This window comes from Acomys minous (assembly GCF_964271855.1).
Source record: "Acomys minous genome assembly, chromosome: 1".
Lineage (NCBI taxonomy): Eukaryota > Metazoa > Chordata > Mammalia > Rodentia > Muridae > Acomys > Acomys minous.
Genome location: NC_140483.1, coordinates 103,224,799 through 103,250,089, shown reverse-complemented (window position 1 = coordinate 103,250,089; position 25,291 = coordinate 103,224,799). Strand labels below are relative to the sequence as shown.

At 43.0% G+C, this 25,291-nt stretch overlaps 1 protein-coding gene across 3 annotated transcripts in view; it reads right to left on the bottom strand.

Annotated features, from left to right (window-relative positions):
- UBE2W (ubiquitin conjugating enzyme E2 W) overlaps nucleotides 1-25,291 on the bottom strand; it is a 55,440-nt gene extending 30,149 nt beyond the window's left edge. The window contains exons 1-3 of one of the 3 annotated variants that reach the window (XM_084786879.1): nucleotides 25,178-25,291; nucleotides 5,086-5,177; nucleotides 2,256-2,358 (exon numbers count right to left, since the gene is read on the bottom strand). In XM_084786879.1, coding sequence (XP_084643005.1) covers nucleotides 2,256-2,358; nucleotides 5,086-5,177; nucleotides 25,178-25,279 — 297 coding nt within the window. In that variant the 5' untranslated portion in view covers nucleotides 25,280-25,291. The other 2 variants (XM_084786878.1, XM_084786880.1) reach the window with 2 other exon arrangements.

The window sequence follows — 25,291 nt, the reverse complement described above, 5'->3', positions numbered from 1 at the left end:
AGACCTTTGTCAGATGTAGGGTTGGTGAAGATCTTTTCCCAGTCTGTAGGCTGTCGCTTTGTTCTGTTGACAGTGTCTCTTGCCTTACAGAAGCTTCTCAGCCTCATGAGGTCGCATTTATTAATTGTTGACCTTAAGGCCGGGACTATTGATGTTGTTTAGGAAGTTGTCTCCTGTGCCAATGTGTTCCAGGCTCTTCCCTACTTTTTAAGTCTTCACTTATCAGGAAAGTGGGACAGAGGGGAGGACATCCTATTGGGACTTTAGGTTACAGAAGCATGAGAATTGGGAAATAGAAGGATCCAGAGGGTCCTAGAAACCTACAAGAAGAACATTATGAAGTGCAGATCTGGGCCCAGGGGTCCTGCTCCAACTATGGCACCAGCCAAGGACAATATGTGCAGTAAACTTTAAACCCCTACCCAGATCTAGCCAATGGACAGGACATTCTTCACAGTTAAGTGGAGAGTGGGGTCTGACTTTCACATGAACTCTGGTGCCCCATATTTGACCACGTCCCCTTGATGGGGAGGCCTGGTGGCACTCAGAGGAAGGATAGCAGGCTACCAAGAAGAGACTTGATACCCTATGAGCATATACAGGGGGAGGAGGTCCCCCTCAGTCACAGTCATAGGGGAAGGGAGTAGGAGGAAAGCGGAAGGGAGGGAGGAATGAGAGGATACAAAGGATGGGATAACTATTGAGATGTAATATGAATGAATTAATTTTAAAAATGGTCAAATAAGCCTTAAGTCTTAACTTTCTGCACACATGCCTACTTTATAATTCAAGGAGTATCTAGTTAATCCTACTCTTTATACAATTCCTTTCATAGCATAATGCAATAACTAATTTCTTTTATTTCTCTTGTTGTCAAGAAAAGATTTAAACTATATTCAGAATATTATGTTGAAAGTGACAATGAAATATGACTTTGCTTGAAATAGCACAATTTTAGTCACATACCAAGTTGAATTTTAGGGACTTTTCCCAGAAGACTTCATTAGTTAGCAATAACAGTGTAGGCAGCGCTACATGTTAGCAACACATCTCACAAATTTCAAGCTTTAAAGTGAAAAACTGCTCGGTGGCCCACACTTTTAATCCCAGCATGTGGGAGACAAGAGGCAGGTCCATCTCTATGAGTTCAAGGCCAGCCTGGTCTACAAGTGAGTCCAGGACAGTCAGGGATACACAGAGAAACCCTGTCTTGGAAAACAAACAAACAAAAAAAGTGAACTAAGTTGTTGTAATTTTGTGAAGAATAAGTAAGTCTAGTAAGTCATCATCTTATAAAATAGGAACCTAGAAACCATCCCAGCATCTCCCCTCTCTAACCTCCAGCTATTTATTATTAAATACCTCTTAAAAAACATTCCCTGGGCTGCAGAGAGCTCAGCTGTTAAGAGCTCTTGTTCTTCCAGAAGATCCAGGTTCAACTCCCAGCACCCACGTGGCTGCTCACACCCACTTATAAGTCTGGTTCTAGGGGATCCAACACCGCCTTCTGACCTCTGAGGGGATCAGACACACATGTAGTACACCAGACATACATGCAGGCAAAGCACGAACACACACATAGATACATAGATAGATAGATAGATAGATAAAGAGTGTTGTTTTAATCCTAAATATTAAACCATGAATTAAATTATGTTTGCCTCAAACCAAAATGATCAGACTTCAGGCTGACTTCATGTATTTAACATCTGTAAACACACCTGTTTATGAGGGCTGCAAAGAAAACACATCAATGGAAAACCAAAGACACAGTCCTTCTAAAAGAGCATTTGTGTGTTTACCAGCATGATCACCTGCAGTTATTAAAAATGCTAATTTTTCAGCCAGGTGGTAGTGGTGCACATCTGTCACCCCAGCACTCGGGATGCAGAGGCAGGAGGATCTCTGGGAGTTCAAGGGCAGCCTGGTGTACATAATGAGTTCCGGGACAGCCAAGGCTACACAGAGAAAACAAACAAACACAACAACAGCCAAGAGCCTGCTGACTTCTTCCTGTTGTTCTTGAAGCCCATGGATGGCAAGCAATCTCAAGTTCCAGGAAGCATGACAGCAACAAAGCCTCTGCCCAAACACACTTCATAAACTCCTGATTTCAAGTAAAACAAGGTAAAAACAAATCCATCTATGTATTTACATTGGGTGCCTGATATAGGTTTTAATTAGGCAAAAATAACCAAGTTAGCATTTTGCTGTAATCTAAAAATACAATAAAACGTTACATTCAAGGCAGTTACCTGAGGAGAGTCAAAAGGGTATCGACTACTAAATTTAAACAGAAGTTGAAATTTTTCCCCTTCATATAAGGTTCCTGGTGCACCTTCCATGTCTACGATCCACCTATGACAGGAAAAAGAAAAACAAAAAGAGAACAAGTTTAAAACAAGATAAAAGGGACTGAGTAAAAGGAAAAAGAAGGGATGATGGGATGCCATGCACCGGGCACTTCACTCAACAACTCTCACAGTGGGGATTTCTCTTTGTAGAGAATTTTAACACTTATTATTGTGTGCATATGATATGCGCTTGGGTAATGTTATTACTGTAGAGGGCGTGCACAACCACGCACACTACCACAGCTTTGTGGAACTGACCCTTTCCTCCCGCCTCTGTGTGAGTGCCAGGGACCGAACTCGGGTCACTACCTTGGGCTTTAATCTTTCTGGCCCTCAGAGCAGGGCTGGGTGTTTGACTGTGTGTGTATGCTACACGGGTGCTATTGCTCACGGAGGCCAGATCCCCTCAAGCTGGAGAAGAGCCTGTTGTGAGCCCCCAGTGACATGGGTACAAACTAAGTGTTCTGGAATAGCAACATGCTCTCTCTCTCCAACCCTAGAGTGACACTCTTCCCTATGCTTCTGTGACACTCCAGATTAAAGAAATTGGGTCAAGGTCAGAGCCAGGCTTGTAACCCAGGTCTGAAACAACTACAGACAGCAAACAAATAAAAACCCCAAGTATGCTAATGCCCAAATCTACACTGGGCTCTTCCTTTCCGATCACTCCATCTAACTCTCTTTCTACAATCAGTCAGAACACTTTTAGACAGTATCAGGCTCATCAGCTGCCTTCCCATGTTAGCAGCAATGGGAGAAAGTGCTATCAACAAAGACTACAGAGAACTGTAGCGGACAAACTGACCTCCAAGTCAGGATGCTGAAGATGACCAAAGGAGGCTAAATTGGTCCCCATCCAAATACTAGGAGGTTACAAGCAAGGCTCTCTGCTGCCTTTCCTTGCTTGCTCACGTTTGGTGCTTTAATAAAGCACACACAGATTCTTAGGCACAAAAGTGCTCTTTTAAATACAGGGAAACTGGGGTTGAGGATGCACCTCAGTAGCAGAGCACTCATCAGGGACCTGGGTTTGATGTCCAGGACTACCAGCCAATACCATCCACTCATCTATCCATCTACCCATCTGTCCAGGAAGACCAGAGGAAGATGAGAATACTGGGATAAGGTTTTACGCATGTCTCATGCAGTACAGAACTAGGAATGTATAAAACAATAGTCTATGAAAGAAATCAACTAAAATGCAGAAACCCTTAAAAACATGACAACTCACTTTCAGAACGGATGCTGAGTGCCTCAGATGTAAGAACAACACTGCTGGGAGAGGGAAATGACACTGCATATGTAAAAAACCTCACACATTTCTACCATCAGAGCCTGGACCCAGTAAACTAAATACAATACAAAGTTGTATAGAAAGCAAAAAACCTGTGGGGGCATACAGCTCAGGGTTAGAGTCCTTACATAGCACGCTGCCAAGGCCTGGTCAATACCCAGCTCTACACAGGCACACTCTCTTCTTATTAAAGACAAAACCAAATCAAAATAGGTCTTTCTCGACTTCACATTTCATTTTTCTCCCAGCCATCCACATCTAGTGTGCACAGTGATAATCCAAGGAAACAGAATTTCCGGGTGCTCCTTCATTTTCTTTATGTAGCAAGTCTTAGGACTGACAAACACAACCAGTGTACATATGACATACAAAGCAGAGTTTTTAAATAACAGCAAAGCCAACATACCATTAACCATGTAATTTTGCATGAAATAGGTCAAAGACACGATTTCTAATACTGTGTGCAACAAACTTTTAGTATTTGGCTAATTAAAAAAGTAATATGTGCTTACTGAATTTAAAGAGATATAAAATAAAGATACTCAGGAATAACCACTGTTACATTTTTGGGGTGTGTGTTTTATTCTTATTGTTTTGCAATTTACTATATCACTGATGACAAGAAATATAGTTCTTTTATTATGTGTATGCTTAAATTATACAACTTTTCTGTGCTATTAACAATCAGTATACTGTGTGTGGGTATGCGCATGGGGATGCACACCATGGTGTGGGGTGATAGCCAGGGCACAGCCTGGTGGAGTTGGTTGGGTCTTACCGTCTACCTTTACCTGGGTGCCAAAGGTGAAACATATCACCAGGGTTGTGCAGCAAACACCCTTGGCAGCTGAGCCATCTCACCAGCCTTGACCATACAAATATGAACCATCAGTGCTTAGACCCCAAACATGAGCACATGCCTCGGAGTAAGGATGCAATGGGAGAAGCAAACATGCCTTTCTCCAACGAGTCTCAACTCTTGAATTTCTGTAACCATCACTTTTTTTCTTAAAGTGTTCTATTTACTGTGACTAAAGTATGATATTTATAGTTCTTTAAGGGTTTCCTGTGCTGCAGTCTGAATGCAGAGCACATTCTAACAGCCAGGTGTGGAGGCACACAGCTCCCTGCAATGCCAGTATTCTAGAGACTAAGGCTAGCCCCCAAAATAAATAAGTAGTGAATAAATAAATAACAAGAAACACGAAAAACACACAAAGATTGTTTTAAGAAAAAAGGAAGCTTTACAAAGTACCTGACAATAAGTTTATGATGACACAGTAAGGTTAAAAAATATATATGGAATAAGATCTTTTGACTATATTTACCTAATGGTGTAAAACAATGCAATAAAATGTGAAAATAGCAGTCTTTTTCAAAAATTAGTACATACTTGTACAAGAAAAGCAAGAAGACCTTTAAAAATCAAATACTTACTGCGTAATTGAATTTTGAACGCTCTTTTCATTTAAAGTCATTCCAGGAGGTGGATCATTTTGCAAAGCCAACAGTTCTTTTTGTAGTCGTTTCTAGAAAATATCAATAGTAATTTAATCTTATAAACATCTTTCCTCTATATAGTCTAAAATCGGTGATTAAATTTCCTCCCAATGCTTGAGCCTCTTTCTTTACAAGGCCCACTGCGAAGCTCTGCGTAGTGTTTGTGGTTGATCCTTAAATGGTGGTCAGCCTCCAGTTCACAGCCAGCAATGTCAGGATTCCGATCCCACAGTGCTGCTGTGAGGCAGGTCTGCAGGGCAGCCAGGTGCCTGCAGCTCAGCACCTTCTCCACAGCTCCGTCACTGAGGGCACAGGGCTGCAGTATGGGCTAACGACCTACCACGCAGCATTCTTCCTTCGATGCTTTCAATTAACTACCACAGTACTCTGTAACCATGGAGACAGATAAGCTTTCCAGGGAAATTATGAAAGAACTCATTCCACAAAAGTCTTCTGAAAAACAATTTAAATTCAAGTCATAACCTAATTCTGTACTTATCTTCTTAAATAGGATAATTTGAACACGATTCACTCACAATGGCCATCTATTTTCACAAACACTTTTCGTTGTGCACTAGAATAAGGTTAGGTGTTTTTTTTTTTCTAAATGGCTTTATATCTTGTGCTTTTTACTTGTAAAACTTCCAGTGTCCATCTTCTCCTAGTTAACACCAGCAGACACTCCTTCTCAGTGTACACAGTGCAGAGCAGACACTCCTTCTCAGTGTACACAGTGCAGAACCTACAGTGCGCCTGTGTTCAGAGAGCTCGCCTGGCACAGGCACGGCTCTGCATTTACGCCTCACACGGTAGAAAACATAACTGGTGTTACTACAATTGTATGCAAGATTATACGGGGCCTTTTAAATGAATTTCATTGTTTTATCTGAGCTGGAGCCCTAACTCTGGTCCTCTGGAAGACCAGCAAGCGCTCTTAAGCTACTGACCCATCTCTCCAGCCAGGCACTACTTATTTCATATATGAGTGCACATATATGGCAGTCAGAGGACACTTGGGGGAGCCATTTCTCCTCCCACCATGTGGGGTCTTGAGGACTGAACTCAGGTGGTAAAGGCATTATGACCAAGCTCCTTTACCATCTCTTTGGCTGTTTAATTTCCAATGCTTTGTCTTTTTTTTTATTGTTTTATTTTAAGTGTATGAATTTTTGCCTATATGTATGTATGTATACCATATCACGCATGCCCAGTGCCCTCGGATGTCAGAAGAGGGCATCCAATACCCTGGGAACTGTAGTTAGGGATAGTCGTGGGCCACTATGTTGGTGCTGAGAACTGAACCAGGTCCTCTGCAAAAAGCAACAAGTGTTCTTAACTGCAGAGCCATCCCTCAATAACCTATTTGTAAAGAGAACAAACACAAATATTATAACTCAAATGGTTTCTCTGCCTTAAAAATGGTCTCTCGGACTGGAGAGATAGCTCAGCAGTTGAGAGCACTGTCTGCTCTTCAAGAGGTCCTGAGTTCAATTCCCAGCAACCACATGGTGGCTCACCTCCATCTATAATGTGATCTGATGCCCTCTTCTGGCACTGTATATATAATAAATAAATAAATCTTTAAAAAAAAAAAAGTGGTCTCTCAATCTAATGTAGTGATGCACACCATTCCAGATCTCAGGAATCCAAGGCAGGGTTACAAATTTGCAGTCAGCCTAGACTACATAGTGGAAAGTGGGGAGAACGGGCAGAAAGAGTAACGAGAAAAGAACGGGGGAGGGGGGCGGCGAGGGAGAAAAAGAGAGCCTCAAACAGAACCCTCCCTGGAGAATCTCAGAGAAGCCTTATCTCCATGACTTGATTTTGAGGAACAGCGCTGTGGAAGTCCTCCGCACCTGGAGGACTTTACTAAAACCAGTGTAAAGATGCTGTGACCTGGTTGAGTCCTGCTCCAATGCCCACACAAACACAAGCTCAGTGATAAGACAAACTTAAATGCCCTAAAAGCAGCCGTAGCATAATCAGGAAAGGAGACCAGCTAATAAATATGAAGATGAAGATTTTTCAAGCATCAATTCTAAACGCAGTAAACGCAGAAGAGCTCTTTTGAAGCCTAACACTGTGCCCCTCGGCCTGCTGCTCACTGGGTGTAAGCGGATGCAGCCAGGACTGCTGTGGTGCTGGTGAGGCTCCCAAACTCATCTGACTCACTCTGACAGCCTGACACTCTTCTTGTTCTGTCTTTTAAATTGCCATGTTTACTGTTAGTAACTTGTGACGTCTGGAGAAGTCACAAACACTCCATTTCCATCATGGGAAAAGCACAGACAGGCCTGTCTGACCACATTTTGTGCAACAGTGTTATTAGCCTACATTTTTGCTACAGTAATGCCGTCTTTGCCTCTTTGGTTTCTGATCATTTTTCCCGATGTATGTGCTTGGATACCAGCTTGAGATTTCTGCTGTTTAACACAGTGGGATGACTGGTCCTTCAATAACCTATAGTTATTTAGCATGAACATTACTGTTTTAGAAAACTGAAGACTACATTAAGAAAAATATTCCCAGTTCTAAACTACACATTTTCATTGCAATTTTAAAAGCTATTTCATTTCTAAAGTGGCTCCACTTTTACATTAAAGATTCATTTGTTACTTATGTGTAATGTCTGTCTGTTCTGAGTAAGCCCATGTATATGCTGAGGACCACAGAGGCCAGAAGATGTTGGATTTCCCGGAGCTGGAGTTACAGGCGCTTGCGAGCTACCTGAAGTGGGTGCTGGGACCCCAACTCTGGTGCTCTGAAAGATCAGCAAGTGCTCTTTACTACTGAGCCATCTCTCTAGACCCACGTTCATTCATTTTCATATGTACCAATATGTGTTAAATCTAAGGCACAAAACCAGAACAGAGGAAGTTCTTAACTGACAATGGTAACAACAATACATCAACTGTCAAAACTGACCGGCAATATGTAATAAAATAAAGTGTTCTGCAAGGTATATAAAAGTGGGATGATTAAAGAACAGGTAGGCTTCACATCTTGTAAAGTTTTATCTTATTGAAACCTTGAGAAGGTGCTTTGGTTGTTACTGTTGTTTTTGTTGGGAAACTATTCTAAAGAGTGGAAATCCTCACTGAAGGTAAAGAGGAATACAGACAAGAGAAAGACATGTAAAATGAAGGGACAACTACGCAAAGTGGCCTATGCCTTTAATCTCAGCAAGTAAGAGGCAGATCTCTGAGTTTGCAGCCTCGTCTTAAACAGCTAGTTCCAAGCCAGCCACGGTTACATAGTGAGACCCTATCCTAAAAGAAAAAAAGCGTGTGGAGAGAGGGAGGGGAAACTGTGGTGGGGGTATAATATAGAATAAATTAATAAGTAAGCAGATGTTAATACTGGTTGCTGGGGTCATTGTGCAGACGGAAGGACTGGCAGTGGGCGTGGCTCAGGGGTACAATGTTCGACTTGTGTTAATGAAGCCCTGCGTTCAATTCCCAGTACCATAAAAATCTTTCAAAGATGGCCAACAATACTTTCTCCAATTTCATCTAACTGACAGCATAGAATGAGGAAAAAAGCACTCTCCATCCAATCACAGCATTACCCTTACAACCACATTCGTATGCCCCACACTCTCAGTTTTTGAGACAGGGTTTCATGTAGTCCAGGCTGACCTGGAACTTGTTATGGAGCCAAGAATGACCTTCTCTGATCTTCCTGCCTTCCTGTGCTGGCTTTACACATGGAGGTGCATGCCACCATGCCCAGCTGTTACCCTGATATTAAGAAATGGTTTTTAGTAATAGCCTAGCAATGAAATAATTTTACCTTATTAAAACATAAAGTGAAACAACACAAACAAAAGTTTCTCTCAGCTGAACTCTGAGTATGCTTTCTACAGACCTTACTTCTGTTATTATTTATTGCATTTTCCTCTTTAAGAAAAGGGAAAGATGAACCAAAGGTTTTCATCCGTTAAAGTAGCACTTTCAACTATCTTAAAAGGATCCAGAAACTGAGAAATAAGACAGGTGCAGCGCTCCAAGAGCCAGTTACACCGTGGGGACCTGTAAGAAAGAACAAAACTCCTGGTGATAGAGGCCAGAGCACAATCTGTTTGGGGCCAGCCTGTGCTACAGACTCTACTGAAGGAGAAAGGTTGAGTTAAATACTCTTCCACACCCATACTGCTTCCATATAGTAGAAAACTGCTGTACGTTGAAAGCCAAATGCAGACGTGTCAAGGGCTAAGCTGGGTTCCACTTCCGCACTGCAGTAGGGTGGATGCCCTGGGTAACTCTAGAGAACAACAAAATGAATACAGTAACTCTGAAGTCCAAGAATACAGGCTGCACTTCACAGTGTTGGCTTCAACCAAACCTACTGAATATAGCATTTTTACAACAACACATCCAATGATGGGAGGAAGAAGAATATACTGCACCAAATAAAGCATATCTGTTGCTATTGACGTGACACAAATTTAAAACCAAAATGCTTTGAAATATAATTCACAGGGCTGGAGAGATGGCTCAGCGGTCAAGAGCACTGACTGTTCTTCCAGAGGACCTGAGTTCAATTCCCAGCAACCACATGGTGGCTCACAACCATCAATAATGTGACCTTATGCCCTCTTCTGGCCTGCAGGTGTACATGCAGGCAGAGCACTGTATACATAATAATAAATAAATCTTTTTAAAATATATAATTCATTTTTTAAAAATACAAAGGATACAATAGCACACAGCTTTGACCCCAGCACTCAGGAAGGCACAGACAGGTAGTAGGTCTGTGAGTTTGAGGCTAGCCTGGTCTATGTAGGGAGTTCCAGAATAGCCAGGGCTACACAGTGAGACCCTGTTTCAAGATTAAAATAAATAGGGGCTGGAGAGGTGACTCAGTTATAAACACTTGTTCTTACAGAGGACTTAGGTTCAACTCCCAGCACCCACAGGGAGGCTCATCACCATCTAGAACTCCAGCTCCCTCAGTGGGCACCAGGTGTGTACATGGTGCACAGACACACAAAAACAAAACATCGTACACATAAAAATGAAATAAACCCAACAAACAAACCTAATAGACGACATGAAATGTCTCTAAAGTAAAATTATGGGCAGAGGTGGAGAATGCCCAGAGGACTCTCCCACCCCATGCCCTGCCTGCCAATACCAGCATAGGGGGATGAAGGCCCAGGCACCACTAAGATGAGCAAGTGTGTAGTGGAGAGATGGCAGAGAAAAAGAAGCAAAATGGTGTGTGCACAATGAAGAGAGGTGGATCTGGAGACTTGAGGGTGGTGACAAACAGCCTGATGTGAGTAGCCTGTGCTGCCACCAGAGGCCATGGCGAGTCCCAACCCAGGCTTCCACTGAAGGTCGGTCTGAGCCCACTTTACCAGACAGAGGGACCTAAAAACCTCAGCTCCCCACTCAGCACCATTGTGCCAGCAGCAACCCGATCTGTGACTGCGCCACTCCTAGCCCTGGTCAGAGAGACCTAACCCTGGTCAAAGTGGTGAGACAGTCGCTTGTGCACGCTCAGCCCTAAGTGGGCTATGCACATGGATTCCTTTCCCTCAAGGCCCATAGAGCATCATGTAAAAGGGAATAAAAAGAATGTAGGAGTCAGAGAAAGAGGAGAAATGCTGTGAAATCCTGTCTTCCAGCACAGCACAACTGCTGCACATGTGGACTCACAGCACCTGAGTGCATTGAGACTGGCCCAAGACCAAGTCAGTCAAAATTCCAGAACTGACAGAGGACCAGTACACGAGGCCCCGCCCCTAACAGCTGATGGCTGCTGGGAGAGGGAAATTATATTTCTCTGTTGATGTGGCTACTAGTAGATTGCCAGTACCCAACTGCATGGCCTCACAGACCTGTGTGCATACAGGTGGGGGCAGAAGATGAAGAGGGAAAAAAGGTGGTAGTTGTGACATGAGTAAGGAATACATTTCCAGGAATGGTGGTACACACCTAAAGCCCCAGTCCTTGGGAAGTGAAGACAAGAGGACCAGCAGTTCTACCATGTAGTGAGTTCTAGGCCTGTCTGAGCTACATGATACAAAAACCCAAAAAAACTGGATCTGGAGCCATGGCTCAGCAGTGAGTACTTGCTGGTTTTCCAGAGGGTCCAGTTTGGTTCCTAGCAGCTCTGTTGGTGCTCACGACTGCCTGTAACCCCAGCTACATGGGATCTGAAGTCTCTACTGGCCTCCCCAGGCACCTGCATACAGACATGGCAGATAGACATAGTATACACATGAAAAAAGAGGGGGCCAAATTAAATAAGATAAATACCTTATATGGGTGGCGGCGGCACACACCTTTAATCCTAGGACTCAGGAGGCAGAGACTGGGAGTTCTGAGTTCAAGGCCAGCCTGGTCTACAGTACAAAACAGCCAGGGATATACAGAAAAACCCTGTCTTGAAAAAGAAAACCAAAAATGTAAATATAGCTATTAAAATAAATACTTCATAAATTTGGGAGAATAAATCACCCAGCTCCTAACAGCTATAGCGACCACTCAATCTCTTAATCTGAACATGCTTGGTCCTCAAATTCCGCTACACAATGAACTGTCACTGCAGAATTGTGTCTGCTCACATAAAAACGGCCATTAAACAAGTCAATATGTGTTTGTTATAGGGGAGGAATATAATTCTTTGGTAGAACTATATTTATGTAGAAAATCTGGAAATACACAAACATTTCTAGAGTTTTAAATTTGATTCTCATATATTTGGTTGTGAGCCTAGCCTTTAACGGCTGAGCCATCTCTCCAGCCCTTGAAGTTAATTCTTAAAGGTCCTCCAGAAGATTAAACTTTGGGATGTCTTAGGTCTTTTGAATTCTACATTGGAAACAAAAAGAAGCATCGTAACCAATCCAGTTATAATTTATTCATCTAAAATCCCTACATGGTAATGTAAAGATACATACTTAACTAAGGCTGCACATTACAATTACCTAAGGAAGGGCTGGAGTGACTGCTCGCCAGTTAAGAGCACTGGCTGCTCTTCAGATGACCTGGGTTCCACTCCCAGCACCAATATGGCAGCTCACAACTGGAACTCCAGTTCTGGGAGATCCAACACCCTCTTCTGGACTTCTCAGGCAATGTACACAAGTGAGGCACAAGCATACATGCAAGCAAAACCCCCAGGCACATAAAATAGTAATACATCTTTTTAAGAAGAAAAAAGAATTACTTAAGAAGTCAAGAGAAACTCCACAATGCATGCCAGGGCAATTGATTTATAATCTGGGGCCTTGCAAGTTTCCCAGCTGACTTCACTATGAGGTCAAATTTGAAAACAGCTGGTTTGAATTGTGTGGGACAACTTGAAAAACAAAACCAAATCCAGCAAACACACAGAAAGTCACTAAACTGCAAGAGAAAGTAGAAACAAGGAAGTTGGGTATAGTAGCACATTTTACCAGTTCTAATCTGGCTTACACTTCCAACTCAAAGATGGACTGAAACTCATACCGTCAATTTGCAGTATTTACAGTAGTTTGCATCTTAGCAAACACTGAGCTGGTGAAGACAGAACTCACTGCTCCAGAAGACTTCTGGACTCCTCTCATCACATTTTCACCAGTCAACCACTAATAAACCTCATTTTTATGTGTGTTTCTCTTTAAAGATCCCTTACTGGGTTGAACACACAGTACATCATAGAGCACTTGCCTCGCACACGAGGCCCTACACTGAAACTCTAGCACCACACATAATACATACATACATACATACATACATACATACATACATACATAAATGTCGCTTATTCACTATACATTGTTAACTCATTAACATCACACTCCCAGCCACAGCACTGCAATTCATGCTTAAGTGAATCTTATCTGACACGAGCATTTTCGCTAAGGCACATGATAGCATGCATGATCTCAGGACCCCTAAATAGCACTTTAATACTAGGTTTGTAGCTAATTTTAAACAGAGAAATCATCAACAAAAAGCACAGAAATACAAAACACAGGGCATCAAATGGACCCCAGAAAGGACACTTGCTTGTCATCAGCAGAAAGCTTTATTTGACCTTCATTGCGTGATTAGGGAACACACCCTCACTGCTTTGCAAATGTGATCCAAAACAAACCACTTTCAGGATTGATTTAGGGTTTCAGATAAATTTAAACAAGTGGATTCAAACACAGAATCTGTAATAATGAGGACTCAGTACCATCCAACTCCCAGAGACCAGTGTACCTAACTTCCTAAGAAATTCTCCTTACTGTAATACAATGTAAGCTTAAGTTCTACATTTTATTTCCACAACTGAAAACTCGTTTTATGGAGTCTTTCATAAAATGTAGCTACAAACTTGAAAAGGTGAAGTTTGTAACTGAACCCTGTATGTGTCTGTCCTATGGCATTTTTTAAAGTCTAATGCCAGTGTACCTTTTTTAAATTATAATGAAGACCAACATAGAAACATATGATATCTCGGGAACAGTTTGTTAGGATTAAAGCCAGTTTTTTTAGTAGGACTACAATATAAATTCTTCTCTGCAGACAAGTCTCTACTTATCAGCCCTGATGGACTTTCAGTCTGGACAATTTCCAGAGGAAAATAAGCTGCCACATAAACACTAAATACACCCTACACCATATTCAAAAGGAACCTTACACCAATCAAAGACCTAAATGCATAGGCTATAATTCTAGTACCTAGAAAATACAGATGCAGCCGGGGTAGCGGCACTCGCCTCTAAGCCCAGGCCCTTGGGAGGCAGGGCAAGATGATGGCTGAGTTTCCCAGCCAGCCTGGTCTACATGTGTGGAACATTTACAAACTCTTACAGGGCTGGAGAAATGGCTCAGGGCCTAACAGTGCTTGCTGAGGACTCCAGTTTGGGTCTTAAGCATCACATCAGGTGACTCACTTGGCCTGTACCTCTAGCTCCAAAGGCTCCAGCATGTTCTCTTCAGGCCTCCAGTCAACTGCACTCACCTGCACACACTCACACACATGTCTATAAAGTCTATAAATAAAGTCCAGGGTGGTGACCCACACCTTTAATCCCAGAAGTTCATTTTTGGTTGAGGCAGGGTTTCTTCCGTGGCTGTCCTGGAACTCCTTATAGACCAGGCTACCCTCAAGCTCAAAGATCCGCCTTGCCCCTTAACAAAACCTCAAAAACCCACAAGAGGCTAAGTATGCAGCTCAGTTGGGAGACTGCCTGCCGAGCATGCATGAAGGCCTGCATTCAAAGGCCAGCACTGTATAAACAGAGCCTAAGGGGCCATCCCTGTAAACTCAGTTATGTTCAAGAAATACAGGAGGATCAGAAGTTCAGGGTCATCCTCAACTATACAGTAGGTCTGCACTCTCCTATACATGAGACCCTGTCTCAAGGGAGAAAGTCTTGGTAAGCTGGGTTTGGAGAGCTTCTACAATGAGCAAGAAATCACCTGCATTCCAACTCCAAGAAATAGACCCCAAAACTCGGGAGCCTCAGGATCCCTCTATGCAGTACCTCATCTGGCTCTTTATTTGTACCCTTTAAAAAATGTCTTCCTTCCTGAGCATGGTGGTGAAGGCCTTTACTCCCAGCACTCTGGAAGCAGAGGCAGGTCTCTGTGAGTTCAACTCCAGCTTGATCTATGTTAGAGTTCTAGGACAACTAGGCTACAAACAGAAACCCTGTCTCAAAATAACCACAGCAACAACACCTTTCTCAGTCAGGTGTGGTGGCTTGTGTCTGTAGTATCAGTACTCTAGAGACTAAAACAGAACTGCCAATAGCAAAATCACTAATTCCTTCATAACCCACAATGAACTTTATACACCATCTTGGAGTACTATGAGTCCATGCAAAAAAAAAAATTATTGAAGGGGTAGGGGAGTTGGTTAGCTGTTGGAGGTTGGTCTGGTTCTACGTATTTAGGTGCTAATTGTTGGCTCCCAAGATCTAGTGAGAATGAGACCAGCACATTCTCAAGCACATCTTTCCTCCTGTAAAACCCTGCCTGAGAAACTGTTTGACCAATAAAAAGCTGATACCTGGGCAGGGCCAGAGGAAGGTAGGTGTAGCAAAGGTTCTCAGGCTTGGGGAGAGAAGGATCTTGGGGAGAAGCAGACAGGTACCAGAGGAGGAAGAGGAAGAATATTGCCATGGGATAGAAAGGAACCATGTGGGCCCAGGGGAGACACTCTGAAGTACCACAAAGAAAGAAATGGCCTAAATGAACAACCTTAGCAAGTATGTTGGAATTATGGATGGGAGGTAGCCCAAACAAAAATTATTAGAAGCCGATGGCATGGGATGGAGGCTGGGAGATATTGGAAGCTAGTTTAGGAGGCATATACTCATGCCCTGGGTGAATTAAATATATCAAGTGTCTGTGTCTTTACTGATTGTGATAGCAAGTAAATAACACTGCCATAATCATTATAAGCCTAATAATAAACATTTATTAGTTTGTGCCATTAAACTAACAGCAACACTTAGCTGCGAATCTCCAATTTGAAGGCTGGTCAGACAGAAGTTGGGAGTAACCTGTGACTCTATGCTTGTAACTGGTATCTAAGCAGGGGGCAGTCTTGTAGTACCTGTACTAACTCTAGTCCCTCTTTGCATTGAACTCTAGAACATCCCGCTGGTAGCAGATAAATGCTTTATGGAGGAAATGAAGTCAGAAGTAAAGTATCAAGTGTTTTGATACAGATTATAAGGAAAGTTGTCTCTATGGACTTAGTTAAAATATAGCAACTCTAATCTTCAATACACATGAGACAAATTAAAATATGCATGTACAGAAAAAGTGTACAACATGGTTAGAGCAGCACTGTTCATCACAAGGGAACAATCTGAATTATCAACTGATGAATGAAAGCAGGAAACAAAGTCAACTTGACAAATGGATAAACAAACCCCTTACAACCATAAAATGGACTATTATTCATCCCCATGCCCTCTGAGTATTGATAGCATCTGCACCACAGATAAGCTTGTAACAAACAAAGCTTATGAACTCAGCTATGCTGGCTTGAGGCTGGGGAAAGAGAAACACGGGAGTAACTGCAAACACCCAGGCTCCTTTTCGGATTGATGAAAATATGAAAAACAGTATTCATGGTAGTGCAACATACACTTTATGACACATGAGTTCTTTTTTTGTCTTATTCATTTATTTATTTTGGAGGGGGTATGCTACATATACAACCTAAGCTTCTTGTGCTAGGCAAAACTGCACCACTGAGCTATAACCCAGCCCATACACTTCAATTTAAAGGAAAAACAAGGTCTTTACAAGTGGCACCGAAGGCTCATACTTGTACTTGGCCAATTCTCAAATTATGAAGAGAACTGGTGGAGAGTGCACACTACCTGCAATGCACACTCTGCCCTCCTTTCTATGATGTGTCCTCATATGACACAGAATCATAAAAGAAATCTGTTGGGGTTTTTTTTTTCCTATTGATAGTTAACACAAAGACCAGAAATCAAAAGAACAAACAAAACAAAACCCTTGGAGGAGAGTTTAAATCTGGAGTTCTATAGCAGCATAATTAAGACTCATAAGCAACTCAAAAAATTCATGAAATGAGATAATCTGCAATTTTATCAAATATGACTATTTATCATCCCTATTTTATGCTTAGTAGAAAAAAGGTGCTCTCTTACTCTCTCCCCCTATCTTTCTCTCTGTCCCCCTGGGGCACCCCTCCTTCTTCCTTCTCTCTCCATGCTTCTACAATATATCTTTTTTTGTTTGTTTTTTTTTTTTAAAGACAGGGTTTCTGTGTAACATCCCAGCTGTCCTGAACTCATTTTGTAGACCAGGCTGGCCTCGAACTCACAAAGATCTGCTTGCTTTTGCCTCTGAGATCAAAGGTGTGCGCCACCACACCCGACCCTAATAAATACTATACCATATTTTTAAAAAGTTATACAGCTATTAGAATGCAAAACTAGAATCAAATCCAAATTTACTGGATTTACTGGGTTCAGTCACTCATCATATTTACAGAGGCCGCCTATATATACCAGTCATCCAGCTGCACACAGAGGAAATGCTGAGCTAATTAATTTTCAATAAATCCTAGTTCTCAGGGACTTAGAAACGTGTGTTACTAGTGTGGGGGAGAAGCGCTATTTGCACTGGGTAGTCAAAGGGCCTCCCTGAAGAAATGCATCTAAGGATCTAGGTTGGGGCAGGGAGGCCAGGCCTGAGGGAAACAGCCAGGAGCCACCACGTAACAGGAACCTGAGTGCTGGGGAGAGGCTAAGGCTGGGTTCTGTGGCTCTCAACCTTCCTAAGGCTGTGGCCCTTTAGTACAGTTCCTCATGTTGCAGTGACCCCAACCATAAACTTAGGTTGTTGCTGTGTCATAACTGTAATTTTGCTACTGTTATGAATCATAATGTAAATATCTAATATGTAGCCCTGTAGTGCTTGTGACCCACAGGTTGAAAACACTGCCTTAGTCCTGTCATAGTCTGAATAAAATAAGGAAACCAGAGTCAAGTTGTGGCTGAAGTGGCCATTTGCCTTTTGTTGAGAGTCTAATGAGTTGGAAAAAAGACAGTAAGGTCCAAGGACGAAGCTGGAAAACTCATTTGGGAACCTGCTAACATAAAATCCAGAAAGGAATGGCGATCCTGACCACAGAGGAGGCAGCTCATTTCTGAGTCTCTTTTGCAGATAGAATTGACATAATTTGCAGAGAGTCTGATATGGGGAGAGGTGAATCTAAGGTTCCCGGGTCAGAAATAAAGAAGTTGGCAAGTCCCAACAAGGAAAGAACATGTTTGCGGAAAAGAACTCAAAAGAGCAATTTTACAGCTGGTTTAATGATACATGCCAGTAGTGCCAGCACTTGGAGGATTACACATTTGCAGCCACTCTGGGCTACACATTAGGAGAGCCTGTCTCCATCTTAGCCATGGCACTGCATGCTGTTTTCTGTAACTAAGACGGCCTCCTTCTAGAGCCTCTGATTCTGAGCCCAAACACAGACACATCAGAGTGTTAAGAGTTCTTTGTTTTACTCCAAACATCTCAGAGGCAAGAAACAGTTCTTTGTGACCGGAAACCTGTACTCAGAACTATCAGGCGAGGAAACTTTTAAAACACCTGAAAACCTCAAGTCTTTTGCAGATATTAATCACAAGCAGATACCAATTACAGAGCAATGCAACGGGTGTCATAAAACAAGTGCTCAATTGAGATAAATAACCAACCAATGCGCATCTGAGAGATGCCAGTCACACTGTTAACGCTCCTGGATAGAGAAGAGTGCTTTTAAACACCGAAACCCCACCATTATATATAGCTTTCTCAGTACACAGCTAGTACACACGAAATCTGATCCACAGAGTACTTTTACTGTGGATGTTGAGGAGTATCTCCTCCTCCCACTGCCCTCTGAGACAGGGTCTTACTATGTAACTTACCCTAGCTGTCCTCTGTCCTGAAATTGGCTATAGACTGGAACTCAGGAGATCTGCCTGTCTCAGTGTCCCCGGTGCTGAGGATTAAAGTGTGCACTACTACCAAGCCAGCTTCCTTTCAGTTTCTTAGTGACAGAGGTTAGAAATCAATGTGCTGATAAGCACTGGCTCTTCTCTCCCTGAGCGCTGGAGATGGAACCAGAGGTTCAAGTGCTCTGTGCAAATGTGCTACCACTGAGCAATGGGTCCCCAGCCCATCTGCTTAATTCCTGCCTGAAAAGATAACTAATCGCCCCCAATAACTTCTCTACAACGCCAAACTTCATAAACTCTGCATTACCTACAGATGAACAGCATCTCTAGATTTCAGAACTTGGTTTCAAACCTATTTCACTATCTAGTTATTATATAATTTTGAAGAAGTCACTTCCCTAAATAAGTAGCTTACAGAAATGCCTAAATCGCCAGGCGTGGTGGTGCACATCTTTTGTCTCAGCACTTGGGAGGCAGAGGCAGGCGGATCTCTAGGATTTCCAGGCCAACCTGGTCTACAGAGCTCCAGGACAGCTAGAGCTACACAGAGAAACCCTGTTTAACAAAAACAAAAGCAAATAACAAATAAATGAAAGTACTTAGAATAAGTTTTACAAACACATACGATACAATGAATGACTTTTGGACTATATAATGTAAATCCGAATTTTAAAGTATTCCTGTGTAGCTTTCAACCTCAACACTAAAACCCTGCTTAACAGATTTTCCTGAAGTAGAACTAACTAAAGGAGAATTTACTATTCACGAATGCTTCTTCAAGTGGCATGAATGAGCAAACCTTTATTATACTCAAAAGCTTTGCTTGTCCACATTTAAAAGATTAAAGTAAGGTAATCTCAGCACCTGGGGAGGCAGAGGCAGGTGGATCGCTGTGAGTTTGGGGCTACCCTGGTCTACAAAACAAGTCCAGGGCAGTCAAGGCTACACAGAGAAACCCTGTCTCAAAAAAACAAAAATAAAAGTAAAATAAAAGATTAAATTACTTTCTTCAGGCTTTCATGGAGTCACTGGGGAGGGGAGTTTAAGGGTTAAAAATCTATATCCTTCTAAGACAAATATACAGCAGATCCCATAAAGTCTAAGTGATAAAACACAAAAATAAAGAGGACAGAATTACCATCACTTTATACTTTTGATCACTTATGTTTTGTCATTTACACAGAACCACCTCGGTTCTACACTGTGCAGACTCCCTAGCCCCTCGGCACTTGCTCTGACACATCTGGCTACCCCTATTATGGAAAAATCCAGCAAACCTCAGACATCAGAATTCAAGCTCCCCAATCGCAGTAAGCTTCAGAATCCAAGATGAAAATTTCCTAATTTCTGATTATGCTATAGCCTTAATTATGACATCAGAAAACAGGAGGGTAGACATCTCATTGTCAAGGCAACCAGTCTACTATCACAATATTGTAAGAGTCATACACTACCTCTCTCAATCACTACAGCGAAATACTTGAGCAAAGTGCTATGAACAATCCAAAATCAGATCCAACTAAGTGGCAGAGGAGGAAAATTCAGGGCTATCAATTTTGATGCACAACTTCATCCCAGCACTCAAGAGACAGAGGCAGCTCTGGGAGCTCTGGTCTATATAACCAGGACAACCATGGCTACATGGTTAAGACCCTGTCTCAAAAAAAAAAAAAGAAAAAAAAGGGGGGGCATGTTAAAGTGAAGAGAAAAGGGAAGGGAGGGGTCCACAAAGAATAACCATTTATTGCAATTATATTATTTATAGCTGGCAAATATCTGCTATTATGTGCTCAATTCCTAAGACTACAGACATAAAAGGCACCAAACTAGGAAAACACACCAGATAAATTCTAGGACTTTACTCAATCAACCTTGTCAGAATTAGGATAAAAAGATGTTGTTTAGACAGGGTCCCTTTATGTAGCCCTGGCTGTCATGGAACTCACTATGTAGACCAGAGATCTTCCTGCCTCTGCCTCTCAAGTGCTGACATCAAAAGCTTGTGCCACTATGACCAGCTTCAATCAGGTAAAATTTAAAACTTCTAGTTTAAAAGGAATCTGAACCAAATATTGAATTTGAAAAATATGTATGAAAAAAAAAAGAAAAATATGTATGAAAATCAAACTAAGTTTGACTTAGTCTTCATCAAGACATGAAATGAGCTATAGGAAATGAGGAAAAAAATATATAATACATATATACATACAATGAAAAAAGAAACACAAGAATGAATGTTAAGGTTTGGCTAAAATTAATACAGTAATATACTTTATAAACTTCAGAATCACATAAAAAACTAATAAAAAATGCTTCTTCCGTGTATGGAGGAAGTTAGTTTCTTTCTTTCTTTCTTTCTTTCTTTCTTTCTTTCTGTTTTGTTTGTTTGTTTGTTTGACACAGGGTTTCTTTGTATAACAGCCCTGGCTGTCTTGTACTTACTTTGTAGACCAGGCTGACATTGAACTCACAGAGATCCCCCTGCCTCTGCATCCCAGAGCCCTAGGCTGGGGGAAGATTTCAACAATACTTGTCTCTCAAGCTTCAAGTAGCACTGAAACCTACTACAAAGAACTTATTTAATCAAGTTTATGTCTATTTCTTTATCTCCTACCAATTTTAAGTATTAGTGTTAGCATTCTCTTAAGAAAGAGTTCTTGGGGGCTGGAGCGATGGCTCAGAGGTTAATTAAGAGCACTGACTGCTCTTCCAAAGGTCTCGAGTTCAATTCCCAGCAACCACATGGTGGCCCACAGCCATCTCTTATAGGATCTGATGCCTTCTTCCGGCATAAAGGTGTACATGCAGGCTGAGTACTATATACATAATAAATAAATCTTTTTTTAAAAGAGAGAGCGAATGAGTTCTTAGGGCTGGAGAGATGGATCAGCAGTGAACAGTACCTGTTGCTCTCTCAGAGAACCGACGATCAAGTCCCAGCACCCACGCGGTGGCTCACAATTTTACCTCTGGTTTCAGCAGATCTGATGGCCTCTTTTGGCCTCTTCAGGCACGAAGCGTGCATATGGCACACAGGCAAATATGCCAAGCAAAACACTCATGCTCATAAAATAAAAACATTATCTAAGAAAAAATTTAAAGAGTTCTTAAAATATCTTGTAATCTTTCTGTTTGTTTTGTTTTTCAAGACAGGGTTTCCTTGTGTTGCCCTGGCTGTCCTGGACTGACCTGGACTTGAACTCAGAGATCCCCCATGCCTCTCTGCCTCCTGAGTGCTGGGGTCAAAGGTGTGCACCACCAGGCCCAGATTCATCTCGTAGTCTTACTTGGTAATTTCTGACTTTACTTTTAAAAGAGCTGGCAGGAAGTGGAAGGGAAGCAAATGGGGAAGGACGAATGCGGTGTGAAATGCAGCGCCCTGAGCTGTGTCACTGACGAATGCCAGAACGGCAGCTTCCCCACAGGATACCCGCACAAGAATAGGGACCCCGCGTCCCGCATGGCTCATGCCCAGCTCCCCAGCTAGCTGCTTCTGTGCTCCACGATCATTGTCAATCTTAGTGTACTATCAAAACCTATTTTTGCTGTTGTTGTTTCAAGACAGGATTTCTGTATAACAAGCCCTGGCTGTCCTGGACTAACTCTGTAGACCAGGCTGGCCTCCAACTCACAGAGATCTGCCTGCCTCTGCCTCCTGAGTGCTAGGATTAAAGGTGTGCATCTTCAAAAAATAAAATAAAAAATAAAATTAAATTTAAAAAAACAAAACTATTTTTTGTGTGTGTGTGTGAAAGAAAGTCGAGAATATACGAAGGCAAAGTCAGGCACAGTGGAACACACCTGTAATCCTAGGACTCAGGAAACCCAGGCAGGAAGGTCTCATATTTGAGGTCAGCCCAGACTACCCAGCAAGATCCTATTTTAAAAAATGAAAATAAAATGCATAAAAGCATGCTGAGCAGTGGTGGTGTACACTTCTAATCTCAGCACTCAAGAGGTAGGGACAGAGGCGGGCAGAAATTGAGGGCAGCCTGGTCTACACAGAGTTCCCAGACAGCCAAAACAAAAACCAAGACAACAAAAACTAAAAGCAATTATAACCTCAGCTTGAAAATCCATATCTTTTATAAGAAACAGAAAGCCTGTCCTAACTTGGTTTTACTGCATATAAAAATTACTTCATTGCTATCAAGTAATCAAACCCCACATTACATGTGCATATATTATACATATCCATGTTTTTAAAATACAGCTCCTATTGCAGCTTAAGTGATCTCCTCTTCAGCAATAATAATACCCTTTGTGGTGTGATATGGAAATCTAATCTTATCTAAAAATACTTGCTGACTTATTGAACACATTTGATCATTTAGTTGTAGTGTTAGGCTTAATTATTTTGAAAAGAGCTAACTTCTGCTGTCAAGATGGTCAGGAAATAAAGATACCAAAATAAAAACCACAAAGTCAGCTATGGAGCTGGAGAGATAGCTAAGTAAGAGCAAGAGCCACTTCTGCAGAGGACCCTAGTTTGTTCCCAGCACCCATAGCAACTCATAAGCATCTGTAACTCCAGTTCCAGATCAGACACAGGCACCTGCATATTCTCTCTCTCTCTCTCTCTCTCTCTCTCTCTCTCTCTCTCTCTCTCACACACACACACACACACACACACACACACACACACACACGAAATAAATATAAATCTTCGTCCAAATGCTACCATTTCCAGGAAAACTTCTCAGATACTTTGAAATACACGCACAAGGTCAAGATTTAACTTTAATTAAAATGGAAAGTATCACTTCCCCACTCTAATCAACAGACAAAAGAACGAAAACACTGCTTGCTGCTAGAGTCTAAGGCAGTGCTTGATGCACAGAAACAGGCACAAAAAGCATTTTCTCCACTGTTAAAGACCGCGAGGAAATCCAAAAATATCAAGCTCTCTTTCAAGCAAATCTGCTTTTTCCAAATACTTGAAGTGGAAAAGCTAACCAGCTCTCCTGCCAAATACAATCAATCACAAGGGTGGTGAATTTTATTCTTTATTTTCAGCCTTAAATAATGCCTGTATCTTAAGACAGATCATCTTCAAGTGTTCCTATGACACAATGTCTTAACACAGATAAAAATCTTAATTCAATCATATAGCCCATCCGCTGTCCAACTGGTGTTCCAAGTTCCTTTTTTGGCCTCAAATGACGAAACTTCTCTAACGTCCTAACGTCTCTGGGGGGACGTGTAAAGCGTAACGTTTCCTGAAATTGTTCTTGTTTCGCGGCAGCATTTCGTGACATCTCTCCAACTAGAAATGTTACTTGCAGCTTTATTGTTCTGCAGAAGAGGCCCGAAGGACAAGCAAATGCAGTGAGAATATCGTAAGGAAAGCAGGTTGAAAGAAGACGCAGTGAACGGGGGAAATGCCTAAGGATGAAAAACATTTCTAGCACAGAGAAGCGCCAACAGCGAGATCTTGCTTATTCTTCTAGAAACAAAAGCCAAAAATTCTTCTAAAGAAAATGTGGTTTCCCTCTTTACGCATGAGGGTGTTGTTAAAACTCCTGGAGGCGTTCGCTGACACTCTCCAAGAGTTCTATCCTCTCTTCCTATGTGCTTTTACACCTCTAGCCCTATCTGTAAATTAATCGCTGGCTATAGATAATGCAATCTCGAGAAACTACAATTGTGGTTGCCATCTTTGCCTGAAAAAAAATCTTTTTCCTTGGATGTGGAAGGGGGGGGGGGCGGAGTACGTTAAGTTGGAAGGCAAGAAAATCATCGTCAAATCAGATTTGATAGGACACGGGTTAACAGACCTTTTCTGCCAAACTAAGGTTTTAAAGGTCTGGGGAAGAAGGGCAAAGGAGCCACGGCCTGACCGGGTGCGCAAGGGTGGGGCATCGTAAGGGAAAGAAGAAGGGAAAAAAAAAATTAAAGAAAGCGAGTTTCTCTCGAGGCCGAGGAGCAGGCCCATGAGCTCGCACCCTGGGTGGCACAGGACGCAGGGGACACCGGACTAAGGGCGGCTTCGGAGACGTGGGCTGCCCGGGAATGCTCGACAGAGCGGGCTGACAGCAGGAGGAGGAGGAGGTACCCACCGGGCACGGGATGAAGATCGGAGAGGAGCGAGCAGGAGCCCGGAGATCCGAGGCTGCGCGTGGGAGGCCGGGCAGAGGCCGCGGAGCGCCGTGGGCAGGCGGCCGTCCTCGGCGAGGCGCTCGCCGCCTGCCCCACGCTCTGCCCCTCTCCGGCCGCCCCGGCCGCGGGCGACGGCAGCGGGCACAGCTGTTTCCACCCTGCCGGGGAGCGCGGGATGGAAAAAGCATCCCCGCGGTGGCCGGGGAACCAAGCGGCGGCCGTCCTCGCGCAGGGGCGCGGAGCGGAGCCTCCGCCGCGGAGCGCACACCGAACTTCGCCCTTTCTTCCCCTCGGCCGCCTTTATGCCACAACTTCGCGGCCGCCACTGTTCGCGGCCACTGGCCGACACCCCCGCTCCGCTCGCCGCCTGGCGATCCCTGACGCCCGGAGGTCAGGGAAGGCCGCCCGGAGCCGGGCCCCGCGGCCCCGGACGCCGCCCCCGCGCCGACGCTCGCCCCGTCTCGGTGGCCCCCTCGCCCGCCCCGTTGCAGCAGCTCCGCTCACCTGCATTGACGCCATGATGAAACCATCCCCCCAAGGCCAGCGAGGCCTGAGACGCAGGGGGCGGAGCCGCCGTGCTCGCGTCACGCCGCGGGGGCCTAACATCCCGGCCACGGG